Source organism: Tiliqua scincoides, chromosome 1 (genome assembly GCF_035046505.1).
Source record: "Tiliqua scincoides isolate rTilSci1 chromosome 1, rTilSci1.hap2, whole genome shotgun sequence".
Lineage (NCBI taxonomy): Eukaryota > Metazoa > Chordata > Lepidosauria > Squamata > Scincidae > Tiliqua > Tiliqua scincoides.
The window spans coordinates 254,791,353-254,808,270 of record NC_089821.1 but is presented as its reverse complement, the minus strand read 5'-3'; the positions used below and the strand labels follow the sequence as shown (position 1 = coordinate 254,808,270).

Genomic DNA, 16,918 nt, shown 5'->3' with positions numbered 1-16,918 from the left:
GGAAGGAGGATGTGCCCTGGCAGCGTAACAGCAGTCATGACACTGTGGGCGCACAGGGGCTTCTCTGGGGGTGTCTGCAAACCTGGGAGAGGTTCCAGGAGGCCTACAACCCCCTGTGTCAATCTCACCCAAGCGATTTATTGCTCCTATCTGCCAGTCTGAGTGACTTCTGGTTTACTGGAAGTGCACTCCAACCTGCAGATCAGAGCGATAAGACACTTGGGGAAGACCCGCAGAGGGGGCGGCGGGCCTGCCAGACATTTGAGAGGCTTGCAGACACCTCCAGATAGGGAGAGAAGCCTCTGGGTCTCTGTGGCGATGCAATAGCTGCAGCGCTGCTGTATCACCCATTCCTGGGCCACACCCATTAAGGGGGAATGACTCTTTTTTATGGCCTATGGTGGTTTGAAGACCACCAGTGGTGTAGAGGATTGCAACCTCTTTTCATCCCACTCTCCATGCTTTTTCCAAAGTAGAAAACAATAGTACAGAAGACCTTCCAGCAAATTTGGGACCTAATTACAAAATGCTGTACTTGGTGCTTAAAATAAAAATAAAAAATCTTTTAAAAAAAGCAAATTTGGGACCTGTTCATGTCTTGGCACATTTGTTCTGATTTTAGGTTTCCGTATCCTTACAATAATATGGAGTATAACCTTGACAGACATTGGTTGGTTCAGTTAGTTATGACTGAATCCTGTTGAAATCAGTGAAGCATAGTCATGACTAAGTAAGCTTAGGGTGCAACCCATTAATGTATTGAGAAAGCAAGTCCTGAAACGTTTAGGCTCTTTTGCTTGTGGTGCTCGGAATACTGCCTGTTACACAATAAATTTGTTTGTTTCTAATCAGTGTGGCACTTATGAACCATAGTTGTTGCCCCAACGTGATTGTTACCTATAAAGGAACGGTGGCTGAAGTCAGAGCTGTTCAGGAGATTGAGCCTGGAGACGAGGTAACTGTGTGTCAATGGAATAAGTATGTCCTAAAGGTTGCGTACCTGCAGTGACCTTGCGGTAGATGCTTCCATCACCCTGTCACAGTCTTTCCCTCCCCCCAGTGCTTGACATTTGCCAATTTTAAAATGTGATGCATTCAATATTAACATTTTAACATCCAGTATTAACTTTGGATGGAGGGAAATCCTTCTTTTGCAGTTTAAATTGGCTCTGAATTCTGAATTGCTATAAATGTGTCTGAAATGATGACTGTTCAGAGCCCCAATTTGAACTGGGGCTTCTGTGCAGTAAGGGGGGCTTACTTTTTGTCCCCACCGCAGTCATAGTCTGTCCCCTCCCCCACCACAGGAGAGAGAACCCTTCGTTATTCTACAAGGAGAAAAAACTTCTGTTGTCACCTATTCCCCTTTTAAAATAGCACCTGTGGGGGAGATAGACTGTGACTGCAGTGGGGGGAAATATTAAATCTCCTTCCTTCTTTGCATTGAGAGTGATCCCAATTGGAGCTCCCCCCCTTGAAAATAGCACAGGATGGGCAGGCCCTCAAGGGGGGCAAAGAGCTAAATTCCACCTCTTTGTCACTCATGGGCCTAATCCAAATTTGGATCATTCAGGTTTGCTATTTGCATTTAAGAATACAGGCTTCCAAGCTTCAACTCTCTAGTCCAGTGGTTCCCAAACTTTTTAGCACTGGGACCCACTTTTTAAAATAATACTATATTGGGACCCGCTTAACTTTATGAGACTTAAAAAAAAGTTTCACTTTACCAGCTACTCAAGCTTCTGTTTTTATCCTTTATGGTGGGGGGGGGGGTGCATTTTGGTGGGGGGGAGCACCTTCTGTTGTGGGGGCACTTTCTGGGAACCTTTCTGGTGCCTTGTGTTCTCTTCACTTGGCCTTTGATAGGAGCCAAGGTATGCTTTGCCTATTCACAAGTAACACACAAGTGTGGCTCAGTTTCACTTTCCATAGAGCTCAATACATTTTCCTAGTCAGCTATCAGCTTGTCAGTTTCATGACCCACCAACAATATGGTCATGACCCCACTGGTGGGTTACAGCCCACAGTTTGGGAAACACTGCTGTAGTCTGATCTATGGTCTACTTTGGCCCTCAGGACAGAACTCCATAGGACACTGCCACCAAAAATGGTTGTCCTATGTCAAGGTCACTTCTTCCACCATCACTACGCCACTCAAAAGCGGTGTTATTTCTTGTTCCACCCTCACATCTTTGACTGTTTCTGGTAAATGTGGGGAAATGACTGCATATCTACTCGGAAGTAAGCCACATCGACTTCAGTGAGAATTACTGACATGCAGCCTGAGAGATAAAAAAACCCAGCACTTTATAGTAGGATTGCTAACTTATCTGGTAGAAGATCTCAAGTGAAAAGAAAAAAATCTGTATTAAATAAAATTGTTGGAGATGATTCTGTAGCATTCAGTTTGACAAAATTGTAAGAGGCTAGTCTGTTCCAAGCAGTGGCATGGCCTATGCCTCCACCTTCTGGTTCCGTATAGGTATTGCCTGAGAAGCCCGTCAACATTTTCTATTGTTGGTATATGTGAGGAGGTTAAATCTACCTAGAGAAAAGCAATTCACTCTAGAATGGAAACAAACAACTGTGAGCTAAAATCTAGTTGCCTTGGGCATGTTAAGAGAAAGTGAAGGGCACAGCTGAAACAAGAATAGGCAAAATGAAAAACTTGCATTTCTGGGGGAGGGAAGATCCTTCTTTAAAGAGGCATTTTGAGGTGATAAATCTAAAATGAGGATTAGCTGGAACTTGCCATCAAATTTTCTTTTTCTATAATAGAAATAGAATGAGGACAGGACATTACTTTGCATACTGTTGGGGGGGGGGCTTGTGCTTTCTCCTGCACAAATGAGGGTATTTTACAAGTCAAGTGGCTCTTTGCATCACAAAATAATTTCAGTTGCATCTCCAGAAGTGTTTGAAATGAATGTTTCTCTCTCTTTCCCCCTGCAATCGGTGCTTTAGACTTCTGTTTAAAGTGCAGGGTTTGTTCCAAAGTATCTGTTGCTACAATTTTATTTTCATATAGGGCTAAGCAGCTAAATCACAGTGTAAATGTTCTTTCCTAAAGTAAACACCTCTCTCTCTCTCTCTCTCTCTCTCTCTCTCTCTCTCTCTCTCTCTCTCTCGTACATGACTTGTGCCTGTTTAATTTCTGGAATGAGGTGGTGCAGGATATTAGCATCAGCAAGAATTCATTTTTTAAAAAATAACTTGCTGCTTCAGCAGCACAGAGTTCCCAGATCTAGGACTTTGCTGCATTGCCATTGATAAGTAAATATAAGAGTTAATATAATATAAGAGATAATATAAGAAAAAGCCAGGATGGTCTTTTTCAGGACAACTGCTGAAAAAATCTTTGAGAGAATTATTTATAGGAACAAGGATGAAGAATCATTAGCTTTTAAAATTATATCTTAACCAGATATTGTAAGAAGATACCTACAATATTATTTAGATTTTTCCCTTATAAGCACATGTGTATATGCATAGAGGGGTGTTATGTGTGGGAGGTGTTTTAAGACCTGTGAACTCTTAAAAAAGCTAATTTTTATGTTTAAAACCAACAAAAAATGCCTTTCTTCTCTAGATTTTTACCAGTTACATTGACCTGTTGTATCCCACAGAAGATAGGAATGATCGATTGAGAGATTCCTATTTCTTTACCTGTGATTGCAGAGAGTGCATTACTAAAGAAAAGGTAATTATGTCTAACAGCCTGGGATTAACTCATTATTATGTTTGATATGTAGTTTGCCTTCAAAAAATGAGTGGTTGGCTCAGTTGTAACAACAAATCATGTTTAGGCTGCAATCCTAACCACATTTTCCTAAGAGTAAGCACCATTGAACAAAATAGGGCTTACTTCTGAGTAGACCTGGTTAGGATTGTGCCCACAGTCATTATGGGAATAAGCATGTATGAACTTTGATTCACACATGCTCCCTTTGTCATGAGGAAGAAGAAAGTGAAAGCTTCCACTTTAACACTAATCACAGTTCTTTTTTACCTCTAAACTTGGGTAACTGTGGTTTGTTCAAACTGTGGTTAGTTAAAACAAACTAAGGTCAAATTGCTTGCTTACTAACCACAGTTAGAACAAATCATAGTTCCCTTTGTTCAGTCATAATAGGGAACTGTGGTTAGTACAAAAGCAGATGATTTTGATTTCCTCCTCCTAGGGAGAGGCAAGAAGTACCTGAACCTTTTAACAACAAAGTTTAGTTTGTTGTTGCATCTGAATCTGGTCAATATTTTCTTGTCTCATTGTTATTCCTCGTCTTTTTATATAGTGCCTATATGGGGCCAAAAACCGATCTGTAACCAAAAAATGTGAAATAAAATATTAGGTACCTGTTATTCCTAATTCCCATCTGTGCAATTGAATCTGAGAGAATGATTTATCCAAGAGCAGGGTAAATCTTTGGCTAAGGTGAGATTCAAAACAAAGTTCAAGTCAACCATATATTTCCAGTTCCCACACCTTTATACTTTTCTCCTATCACTTTTCTTTTGAGAGAGAGAGAGAGAGTGTGTGTGTGTGTGTGACTTTTTACACTAGATCCCTAATGTTCCTAAAGAAGTTTATTATTCTGGACAGTGCGTGGAATGACCAAGAGGGCATTTGTGGACAACTTGTGAGATTTGGAAAAATGCAAGAAAAGGTTCATTTTGGTTTTAAATGTCTCAGGGCCCAATCTTATCCAACTTTCCAGCCCCAAAATGCAGCCCCGAGGTAAGGAAACAAATGTTTCCATACCTTGAGGAGGCCTCTCTGACTGCCTCCCCACCACAGAATGCAGTGCATGCCCCATTGGCATGGCTTCATCAGTCCTGAAAATTGGATAGGGTTGGGCCCTCAGTGTGCCCGAAAAACCATTTGGAAGCCACTGTAGATACTTGGATATGGGCAGCCCAGTCTTAACTAAATGCTGCCCATAAGAAGCAGCACTGCCAGCCCAGGCTCTGCTGCATCCTCCGGGCAGCTGAAGATCAGGCAGGGGCAGAAAGATAAGTAGACATTTCTTTATCTTCCCACCTTTGCTCCTGTATGGTCTCCAGTGGGTCTGTTCAGACCTGCACCAGCTCTTTAGCTGGTGCAGGTTTGAGTAGTAGAGGGAAGTAGGTGTGTCTGGCTAAATGGAGGAGGGGATATCAATAGAGCCATTGTCACCGATGCCTACCCTTGATACACTCTCCCTCTCGCAGAGGTCCTGATCTTATCCTCCTTCTGCCCGTGTTGAACTATTTTCCATCCATGCCCATTTTCCCTGTTGAAAACACTTGCTGAAGTTGCTGCTTTCATCATGGAGCAAAACACATGAATAAAAAAATGAGGGGAAAACGAATTAAGCCCACTCTTCCCTTCCCACTGTGCTCTCAGTCAGAACACTTCTCCCATCCTGGTTGTGCTTTGGTTTTTTTAAAGCTATGGGAAAACCAATGGCAGACCTCCTGCTGTCTTGTCTAATTGCCCCTATCTTAGCCAAAACCTAGAAAAAGAATGATGTTAAGTGACATGTCCCTTGCCAATTTCTAGTTTTATTTTTCTGACCTACCTCACTTTTTTGTGCTCCTCATTTTTTTTTTTCATTGATATTGTTGGGTTCCATGCAGATCTGTTTTGTGTCATAGGGATGGACTAGCCCTTGTGACTCTCTTATAACTCTTCCCTCAGGACAAAGATAAGCTGAAAATCCGCACTCTGAATGAACCTCCATCAGCAGAAGCTGTGCGAGATATGATCAAATACGCAAGAAATGTGATTGAGGAATTCAGACGGGCCAAACACTACAAATATATCCTTTGGTGTTCTCTCTCTTATCAATCTCTGCAAAACTGAACTTTAGATTCAGTTTAGTGGCCTTGTTTTGTTGAGGCATGTCCAAAAATGAGATTCCGAAGAACAAGACTACTGTGTTTTAAGCTCCCCCACTGCCCCATTTTGTTTCTGAAGATTGGAATTCCTTGTATGATAAGGTTATAGTAAGTATGTTTACTTCCCTTTAGCCCTGAACTTAGTGGTGCTTGTTCTTGTACCTTAACCCACCATGAGGTGGTGAGGTATAGAACATGATTTGCAACTGACTGCTTGAGTGTGGAACTTTTGGGGCTAATAAATCAAGAAAGAAACTAGGCCTGCTTTATTCCTGACAGCAGAATAAGCCCCACAGATTTAATAATAAGCCCCACTGACTTCCATACATTTATTTTCAGTGGAACTTTAGGGCAACAGTCTAAACTCCCACTGAAAATAGATGCATGGAGGTCAGTGCGGCTTATTATTAAATTATTAATAATATTGAATTAAATTGATATTATTAATATTATACCCGCTTACCAGTAAGTAAACCCCTGAGATACTGAGCTTACTAGGACTTACTTCTGAGTAGACATGCATAGGATTGTGCTGTAGATGCAGTAAATTAACCATTTTATTATATGAGTGGAACTCAGGAAGCTGCCTCTGACATTGCGTTTGGAGAATCTTTCTGCAACCCGGAAACCAGGGCTGAACAATACTGAACATCAGGCTCATGAGAAGCGTCAGACCACATATTTAAAGTAGGGTGCAATCCTAACCCCTTACGTCATTGCTTTCTAGCACTGGTCTCAGCGGTCCCAATGGGACGTGTGCCAAATGGGTGCAAATGGAACATGTCCTGCAGTTGGGTGGCACTCACGGAGGCCTCCTCAAAGTAAAGGAATGGTTGTTCCCTTACCTCAGAGCTGCATTGCCCTGATGTCAGTGCTGGAAAGCACTGACATTAAGGGTTAGGATTGCGCCCGTAGTCTCCTGACTTTCAGCCTGTCCTGTTACTCTGCTGTTGCAGAAATGCTGATCCAGCCCTCAGTGTCTTATGGCTCAAAGGTTTATTTTTTTTGCTGTAGAAATAATTGACAGGAAGGCTATGGTAGGTCAACAAATCATTTTCGTACTATGCTGAGATGCACATGATGTAACACCAAAGATAGTGGAAATGATTGCTGAAAGCATTTTATGTGGGTTTCCATACAAAAGAGCCATGCTGGATGAAGCCATATACTTGCCTTGTCCAGCATGCTCTTGTGGGAAATGGCAAACCAGATATCCTTGGGAAGCCCACAGATAGGGAATGAAGGCAACTGTTTTTTCTTCTCTATTTGTCTTTAGTTCATTCATTGAGGTCTTCTGCCTCTGCCTGTAGAGGGTCTGTTTAGTTATCAGAACTAACAACATCTTTGGGTTGAGAAGTTACATATCCTGAGTACTTCCAGAAGCTGGAAACAAACATTGGAGGAGGGCGAGATGTTTCTGTGAAATGTGGCATTTCTGAAATATTTTTTTAATGTACAGAGTGATCATCTTTCAGCAGCACACCCTGAAGTCATAACTGGGTATTTTTCACTGCAGCTGTTCCTTGACTTGGCTTACCCCCAAATGACCTGCTGCAGGTTTGTGAGCTGAGCCTGGACAAGATGGGCTCTGTGTTTGCCGATAGCAATGTCTATATGCTGCACATGATGTACCAAGCCATGGGAGTCTGTCTGTACATGCAGGATTGGGAGGGTGCTTTGCGCTATGGACAGAAGATTATCAAACCATACAGGTAACGTGCCTAACTTTCTCTGTACAGTGTCAATAGTGAGCCGAAACTACCTGTGAAAGGATGCACGTGCCCAAACAAACTGTTGGTTTCATTAAGTAAACAGATTTCATGAATACCACTACCTGTAGCACCCCACTGCTCAGAAGTGAAATAATTATACTTGTGCTAACATGAACCAGTTCATCTGATTGGTAGTCCTGTACTAGCAACCTCTGATTGTTTGACATATTTAAGAAGCAGGGCTGTCACCTGATGAAATAATTCTTGGTTGGTGAATCATATGAGTGTTCATTTTAGATCTGCATACATGGGAACTCCTCTTTCCAATTCCCTCCTTTCACATGAAGATGGCATCTGGACTGAGCCAGCTCATGTGCAATGAGTCTTAAACACACCTGGCAGGAGAGTGCAGTGGTCTCATGCAGCCATCCTCCAGTGAAAAAGGAAACACATAATCAATGTGTGTAACTTGTTATGGTGAATTTTGTGCATTTGAGACTGCATAAGGAATGTGCTCAAGTGCACATTGTGTAACTTAAGTTACATGTGTGTAACTTAAGTATTTTTTTTTTAATTTTGTTCTTCCTCCAAAAAAAGTTCAGGGCAGTGCACAATGTCCCAGTTATTTTATCGTCATAACAACCCTGTAAGGTTAGGTGGAGAGAGAGCACCTTCTGCCAGGCCAATCAGAGAGCTTATTGGTGAGCAGGGCTTTGCCCCTAAGTTCCTTGGTTCTGGTTGGATATATAGACACACACTTGTTACACCACATACCACCCGCTCTCTCCACAATTGTCTTAGCTGTATTCCTCCATACTCCTCAGCAGAACGATTGGTCTGGTGGGGCACCTGTGTTTGCCACGATAGTGCATGTAGTAGGCACAAAGGTGCCTCCATCTCAGCTGCCTGATACCTTTGGCCGCCATCTCTCTGAACTGAATGTGACCATCGAGGGTACATGGATAAATGTAGGTGTATGGCAACACATTGTTTGGCATCTGTCCCTAGTGGCATATGGGGCTGAGAACTGGGAAGGGCCTCTCTCAGCCTGGGATTCTAGAGAGCTGCTACTAGTTAGACTGGGCCAGTGACTTTCAATCTTTTTCATCTCGCGGCACACTGGCAAGGCACTAAAATGGTCAAGGCACACCATCAGCTTTTTGACAATTGACAAGGCACACTGTTCTGTCAATCAGGGCTCACATCCCCTAATGGTCTTATTGATAAATGACCCTCTCCCAAATTCCCGTGGCACACCAGTGCTTTTTCTACGTAAGAACATAAGAACAGCCCCACTGGATCAGGCCATAGGCCCATCTAGTTCAGCTTCCTGTATCTCACAGCGGCCAACCAAATGCCCCAGGGAGCACACCAGATAACAAGAGACCTGCATCCTGGTGCCCTCCCTTGCATCTGGCATTCTGACATAGGCCATTTCTAAAATCAGGAGGTTGGACATACACATCATGGCTTGTAACCCATAATGGATTTTTCCTCCAGACACCTATCCAATCCCTTTTTAAAGGCATCCAAGCCAGATGCCATCACCACATCCTGTGGCAAGGAGTTCCACAGACCAACCACACGCTGAGTAAAGAAATATTTTCTTTTTTCTGTCCTAACTCTCCCAACACTCAATTTTACTGGATGTCCCCTGGTTCTGGTGTTATGTGAGAGTGTAAAGAGCATCTCCCTATCCACTCTGTCCATCCCCTGCATAATTTTGTATGTCTCAATCATGTCCCCCCTGAGGCGCCTCTTTTCTAGGCTGAAGAGGCCCAAACGCCGTAGCCTTTTCTCATAAGGAAGGTGCCCCAGCCCAGCAATCATCTTAGTCGTTCTCTTTTGCACCTTTTCCATTTCCACTATGTCCTTTTTGAGATGTGGTACGCTCAGACATGGCTTTTCAGAGGAATTCCTGCATTGGAGTGTCCAGCTTATCTGTGTTTCTTGTGATCTATTTAATTTTTCATAAATTGGACTGCTATAAGATTAGAGTTTGCAGCCGTTTCTGGCTGGCCCAGGACCACAACAGAGAAGCACCACAGTCATTTTTGTACTAGGTGGGTGCCATTGCAGTGTGCCTGCTTCTCTTGTGCGTGAGCCAGTTGCAATATACATTGGCAAAAGATCATCTTGGGACATAATTTTCTCTCTAGTTGAGGAGTGCAAGTGAGTCTCTCCCTTTGAATTGGATGCCAGGATGAAATCATAGATCAGCTGGTAGGGAGTGGTGAGAGGAAACACACATCGGCACACTCCTTCCCTGGGGCTGAAATTAGATTTATCACCCCATTGAGTTGCCTATTTCTGTGGGCTCAGAGCCTTGTTATTCTAAGCTGGTTTAGGCTGGCTGCACAACCTCAGTAGCCTTGCATGTTTCCACTTCAACAATAGGATTGTTCCCAGGAGGACACTTTTCTTACCAGAATGCTGGCCGAAATGTAGTGGGTCAAATGTTCTGCGGAAAGAGCGTGATATGTTGAATGAACACCAGTTGGCCCAAATCGCCTTCATTAAAAAATGAGCAGAATAAAGAATTATCCATAAATAGCATAAAGGGAAAGGAAAAGGGAAGCCATTTGAGCCCCTGCGATGGGGCTGTGTGTCAGGCCGAGGGTTATGTTTGTGATCTGAGCTGCTGTAGACAAATCCTATTTCAGATTCCAGCTTCTTGTAAAGGCAAACACTGGTGTTCTCTCCCTTATTTTGCAGTAAACATTATCCATCATATTCTCTCAACGTGGCCTCCATGTGGCTGAAACTAGGCAGACTTTACATGGGCCTAGAAAACAGGACAGCTGGTGTTAAAGCTCTCAAGAAGGTATGTTATTTCCTTGTAGAAAAGACCCGTGCTAGTAATGGTCAAGTTCTTGGTGTTATGCATTGAAATGTCTTGCTTGGAAGAGGAAAAAGTATATCCTGAAGTGTGTTTGCTTACTTTTTCTCTGGCACTCTCTGCACCTTGAAACAACAAAGTAAAAAGCCCTCTTTTCAGTCCAGAGATTTGAATAAAATCTCTTAGATGTTGAGCTGTGTTGCACCTCTTTGGTCCTTTCCACCCACTACAAATTTCCGTCAATGAAGGTGGCAGCGACCAGCAGTTCAGTGTAATTTGTACATATGGTTTTCCCAACAGGACCCCTCACTGAAAAGTCGCGCTCGGTTTCTGTGGTTTGTGTACAATCAAGAGCTGTTCAGAAACTGAATGTTCTTGGCTCTCGTGGAAGCTGGCATATGGCACCAAGCAGATTGCATTTCAGTAGCTTGCTTGAATGTTAGTGCATATGGTAGTCAATATATATATATTTTTCCCCTGTGCTGGGTCTGAGGGTGTGGACAAGAGGCAATGTTTGGAGGGACTGGGTTTTGTCTATTGCCTTCCCCCCCAATCTTTTTGTATGAGATATCTTTTATGAAGTACTCTCCTGATGCAAGTTAACCACATTTTTAGTAGTAAAGCAGTCAGATCATAATAAGGCAGTAGTTCTCAAACCTTTTAGCAGTGGGACTCACTTTTTAGAATGAGTATCTGTTGGGGGCCACTGGAATTGATGTCGTTAACCTGGAAGTGATGTCACGGGCAGAAGTGACATCAATTTAGGCTTCAAACCTAAGCCATGATCAGCCAAAGGTCCCATCACACAGCACCCTTGTGCTGTTATTTGGCATAGCGCAGAATTCAAACATTTCAACTTGGAAGTCAAAGCAGAACACAGACTTGGATCCTTCTCCAACCACACAGCTCTCTCCCCTTTCCAGGGTCCCACCAATTTCAGGGCAAAAGCATCATTCCTTTCTCCCAGCGGGAGCCCTCCTGCCCACCAGCTTTGTGCCCTGTATTTTCAGCTCTGTATTTTCAATGATGGCTGAGCTAGGTTCTACATGACCCACCTGAAATGAGTGAGTCCTGACCCACAGTTTGAGAAACACTGTAATAAGGAATGCTGCTTGGGAAACTGAAATAAGAAGGCTGGGGCTTCTATGACACCACTTGTTGCACCAATGCCATAATTTTCATGCTGGTTTTAGCTCAAGAGGTAGGGTTGCAAAAACCAGGCTTGTGTGTGTGTGTGTGTGTGTGTGTGTGTGTGTGTGTGTGTGTGTGTGTGTGTGTGTGTCTGTCTTGGAATTCCATCCTCCTGATTGTCTTGGTGACCTCTAGTCTCTGAGGGAGGGGCTGTCGTTCTGTGATAGAGCATATATTTTGCATGCAGAAGGCTCCATGTTCACCCCCCACATCTACAGTTAAAGGGATCTTCAGGGAAAGACTGGGAGAGGTTCTTGCCTGAGAAGACCAATCAGTGAAGACAATGCTGGGGTAGATGGACCAATGCTTGGACTTGGTGTGAAGACCACTCTTTAATTGTCTCATCCTATCCACATATTCCTTGGTACATTAGTTGAAAGTCTCAACATGAGAATTCAGTGGGGACCATGAATCTCTTTTAAAATCTCATATAAGATTATCAATTTAGTTTTGAGTTACAGTAGGCAAGGCCTTAGTAATACAGATCGGATTTGAAATGCAAATCCCAACAGTTATTACAACTTTCAGGACAGTGGCCCTGTACAATATGTGTCATATGCCACAGGCATAGAGGGCAGCTTGTCTTTCAACTTCCATCTTGGAATGCCTCTCTCATGATGTCATCATAATCCCCGCATAAAACCTCACACCAGCTGAGTCCAGTGCAGAGATTATTCTAGTGTAACTGCCACTACATGATTGTGGTCATTTGGGATGTGGATGGAGCATCATCCACCCTCCTCCATCACCTAGATTTCCGTTTGTCAAATGACTTTTTAATACATGCAGGCCTAGACTGGGCTTGCATCAGCCCTGTGTGAAAGTCATCTTCTGTTAAGTTTGGAGTAGGGATACAATGTCATCTAACTTTTTAGCTTGCCTGTGCTTTTCAAAAGGATTGGGAGATCTCTTAGGATCAAAGGTGCTGTGTGTGTATATAATAAGGTTTGATACTTGCAATCAAATGGGCTGTTTTCAATTGGGTACATTTAAGGGGACAAAAACCAGTCAGAGGTTTCTGACTCTGTGGAATCCCTGACGAGAACATTTCATAAACCAAGGCTGTCTGAATCAATTGTATTTTTTTTCCTTTCGCAGGCAATCGCTATCATGGAGATAACACATGGGAAAGATCATCCATACGTTACAGAGATCAAAAGAGAATTAGAGGCCCACTGAGTCTTTGATTCTATGCAATCCTTCAACCTTTCTTTAAAGCCTTGCTATGGAAACTTCAGGAGTGCTTTGAAAATTGACATGGGATGAAAGCTTTTCTGTAAAATAATTGGAATGACAAACATGTGGTGCACTTGGGCCTTGCCTCTTGCATTCTCTGAAGTTTATGTGAAATATCTTGAGCCTCGATGAATTTAATTTTTGAATGCTTTTTCTTCCCCCTTAGGAAAATGCCACGGTTTCCTACAGTCAATGCCTTTGATTGATCATGTGCAGAGATGACCAATTCTTTTCTCTACAGATTTTAAATGTTTTATGTTTCTTAGCCATGCAAAGCAGTTCATTAAATTAGGACAACCTTGCCTGTGCCCGCCTCCTCATTATTGGGGCATGGTTTTTGACTTCTGAAAGTGTGTTGTAGGTCATACTTTTTCCATTCATCTTTGTTTCATCCACACTTGTGTGTTAGCTTGCGCCCCAAAGTTCAATATAAAGTTTGCTCTTGCCTGCATTGTGCGTCTTCAACACTCCCAACTCCCAGGGTGCTATGTCTACTAGGATAATGAAACATACCATCTCCAGGAAATATGGAACTTCTCCCATATTCCTGAAAATTCATAGGCAAAGCAAGAAAAAATGCATAGCTGGTTGATTTTACCCTATGTAGACCTAGCAGAAGACTTTAATCCTGCTCCTTGGTACTGGGTGGCTGGAATAATACCTATGTGAATGGTCCAAGCTGATCTGAAAAAAAATTGATATTCCCCCATCAGATTCTTCAGCTGTTAGGGTAGCAACCTCCTTTTAAAACTTGGAAAGCCTCTGCTCTGTATGAGAATTGTCAGAGTGGTTTTGATCTGGAAAAAAATGCCCCAAAAATGTCAGCAGGGAAAAGTTTATATTTAGTATACTGTACGCAAAAGGTAGTGTAGTAGCATATATTACCCAAACCATTTTCTTTCATCCACCACAAGAGATGGATGAGAATATGCTCCTTTGTCTGTGCAATGCAATTAGATTGTATTGGGGAATATGTTGAGGCACCTCTGGCTCCTTTTCCAGTGCCCTCCACTCAGGACCTATTCAGTGTGCTTTTTACCGAATTCAGGTGGCTTATATACATGCAGCAGCAATACTGATCTGGACATGCAGAAACAATCTTTGGATCGTCCCTTTTTCCTTAGTCACAGCAGTATTTGGGACAGGAGGACTGAACACATTGATTACATAATATAAAAATATTTTACAGCATTTGCTTCTTCTGTCTGAGTTCTGGCCATAAACATCTCTCATGTATGTAATATTTCAAGATACAATAAGGATGAATGACTGGAAGTTAATACCCAAGTTTGTTTGTACTAGGCCCCCAGGGTACATATTTGAAACGAGATGAAATTAGCCACTGAAACAATTTTCAAGCAGATGAATTTTCTTGATGCTTTCAATATTGCACTGCTTCAGTCAAATGTCCGTTGGATTTCATGTCCTGCAGTAACAGATGCTTTTCTTGCACCTCTTTTCAAGGCCATTAACTAATCAGATTGTATTTCATGCATGGAGATGTTTAAACTTGAAACTGCTGAGACAGCAAATAATAAGGGTCTGGAATGAAGGACAACATGGATCTACTTGGATCTACTTATGCCATGCCTTCAGATTCAGATGTTTTCAACAGCCTCCTCTACTTAAACATTCTCCCTCACAGCTGCAAACTTACAACTGGTGACAATACACTAGAGAGAACAAGAATAATTCTGAGCCAGTGAGTGGGCATAGAGATATGGAAGGAGCCTGATTGTACATTCTTAGTTATATGAGGAATTGTGTAAGCAAACTCATGGTGTGGTGGGGGGGGGGGGAGTAAGTTCTTCCTTTGATCCAGCTGCTAAAGCTGAACCCATGTAGTCCCAAGCAGAAAAGAGACAATTGCACAAAGCACCTGTTCAGAAGGGGTCACAGATGCAAAGATTTAATCCTTCTGGCTTTCTCACCTGTCCAACAGGGCTACTGGTACGGGCCTGCCTACTTCTGCTGAAGGCATACATTTTGATTGGGACCTTGTCATTTTGGGTTCACAGCCTTATGGTTTTCACAAGGCACTACCGTGTTTCCCCGATAATAAGACACTGTCTTATTATTTTTTTTGGACAGAAAAACACCAGAAGGCTTATTTTCAGGGGAGGGCTTATTTTAATGAACATTGACAGCAATTTTAATAAACAGGTAAATGTGAACAAATCATGCCCCCTGAGATCTTCTTTTATCCTCCATCATGCCCCCTGAGTTCTTCTTTTATCCTCCATCATGCCCCCTGAGTGCTTATTTTATCCTCCATCATGCCCCCTGAGTGCTTCTTTTATCCTCCATCATGCCCCCTCACTCCCGCTTACATACCGGGTTTTTATGTTGTCCTGCCTCAGCTCATCTCCGCGGCACTGCTCTCAATGGCGCCAGCAAGCAAATCACTGGGGAAGAACAGGATGACGCGCTCACTGCTGCAGCTCTGATTGGATGCAGCTCGGAGCGCGGCGTGCGTTTCACCCGGGGGGGCGGTGCATACAGAGGGTACCGTAATGTAGCGTGTAGCGCAGGGGATCACCTTCACTACAGTAGCAATCTCAATAGGGCTTATTTTCGGGGGAGGGCTTATTTTAGAGGAATCTTACACAGTAAGGGGAGGGCTTATTTTCGAGATAGGTCTTATTATCGGGGAAACACGGTAGCTTTCAATCACAGTGAATAACACTTGATGGGCTGATGCAAGGCTTGCACAAAATGAAGATTGAAGATAACATCCTGTCTCAGGTTAGTATGTAAGCTAGGGAATTTTTCTACTAAAGCACATGTGGCACTGCAATGGCCTCCAGTTTCCATAGATGAAGTTTCATTACTCAATCAACTCAAAAGAGGCAATCCCCCTGGAATTGATAACATCTCTCCTGAATTGATTAAAAATAATAATAATAACAACTTTATTTTTACCCCGCCTTTCTCCCCGAAGGGACTCAAGGCGGCTTACAACAGGTTAAAAACATAATATGCTTTTATCTGTTTTTAAATTAACACATATCATAAAAACAGTAGTCGGATAAAAAGTAGTAAAAAGGTAAAAAGAGCATAGAGCAGCAAGTCATAAAAGAATCAGGCCTGTAAAAAATTAAAAGATGTTTAAAAGGCTGAGAACTCAGGCCTGTTTAAACAAAAGGGTCTTCAGGCCTTGCCGAACAGTCTCAAGAGAGGGAGCCATTCTGAAGTCAAGGGGAAGGGAATTCCATAGCGTTGGTGCCACTACTGAGAAGGCCCTATTTCTAGCTGCCGCCCCACGTACCTCCCTAGGCTGCGGCACTTGTAAAAAGGCCTTCTCTGATGACCTGAGAGGGTGAGCCAGATTGTACGGAAGTAGACGATCTCTAAGATACCCTGGCCCAGAGCAGTATATGGCTTTAAAGGTCAAAACCAGCACCTTGAATTGGGCCCGGAAACGAATGGGCAGCCAATGTAGCCACTGGAGAAACGGACTGACAGAGTCAAACCACCTACCTCCAGTAACTACACGAGCCGCCGCATTCTGCACTAGTTGCAGTTTCCGAACCATCTTCAAGGGCAGCCCCACATAGAACGTGTTACAATAATCTAACCTCGATGTCACCGTGGCATGGATCACCATGGCCAGGTCTGCACGATCCACATAAAAACTATGTGGATTGGTGGGCTCCATTTTTAGCCTCTTTATTTACCATAATTGACTCCACAGGATGCATTCCTGATGGCTGGAGGCAGGCTGTCATAGTCCCGATTTTTAAGAAGGGTAAGAGGGAGGACCCTGCCAACTACCATCTGATAAGCTTGCTGGGTATTATCAGCAAGCTTTACGCTGGCTATCTTCTAGAGAAGCTTAAACGTTGGCCTGATCAAGAAAACCTAACTGCAGAGGAACAGGCTGGTTTCAGGGAGGGCAGGGCCACAAATGGACACACTGTAATCATGCAGCATCTGATGGAGAAATACTCTGGTTCTCTCTACACAGCATTCATTTATTTAAAATCTGCTTTTGACTCTATTTCTAGAGTCAAACTGTGGGAGAAGCTGGAGGGTTTGTCCATTGATCGCAGATTATTATTTC

At 43.0% G+C, this 16,918-nt stretch overlaps 1 protein-coding gene across 1 annotated transcript in view; it reads left to right on the top strand.

Moving 5' to 3' along the window:
• SMYD2 (SET and MYND domain containing 2) overlaps positions 1-13,159 on the top strand; it is a 46,223-nt gene extending 33,064 nt beyond the window's left edge. The window contains exons 7-12 of the mRNA XM_066619015.1: positions 853-955; positions 3,590-3,700; positions 5,678-5,798; positions 7,415-7,589; positions 10,305-10,413; positions 12,718-13,159. Coding sequence (XP_066475112.1) covers positions 853-955; positions 3,590-3,700; positions 5,678-5,798; positions 7,415-7,589; positions 10,305-10,413; positions 12,718-12,798 — 700 coding nt within the window. The 3' untranslated portion in view covers positions 12,799-13,159. The remainder of the gene's footprint in view (positions 1-852; positions 956-3,589; positions 3,701-5,677; positions 5,799-7,414; positions 7,590-10,304; positions 10,414-12,717) is intronic.
• The last annotated feature ends 3,759 nt before the right edge of the window (positions 13,160-16,918 follow it).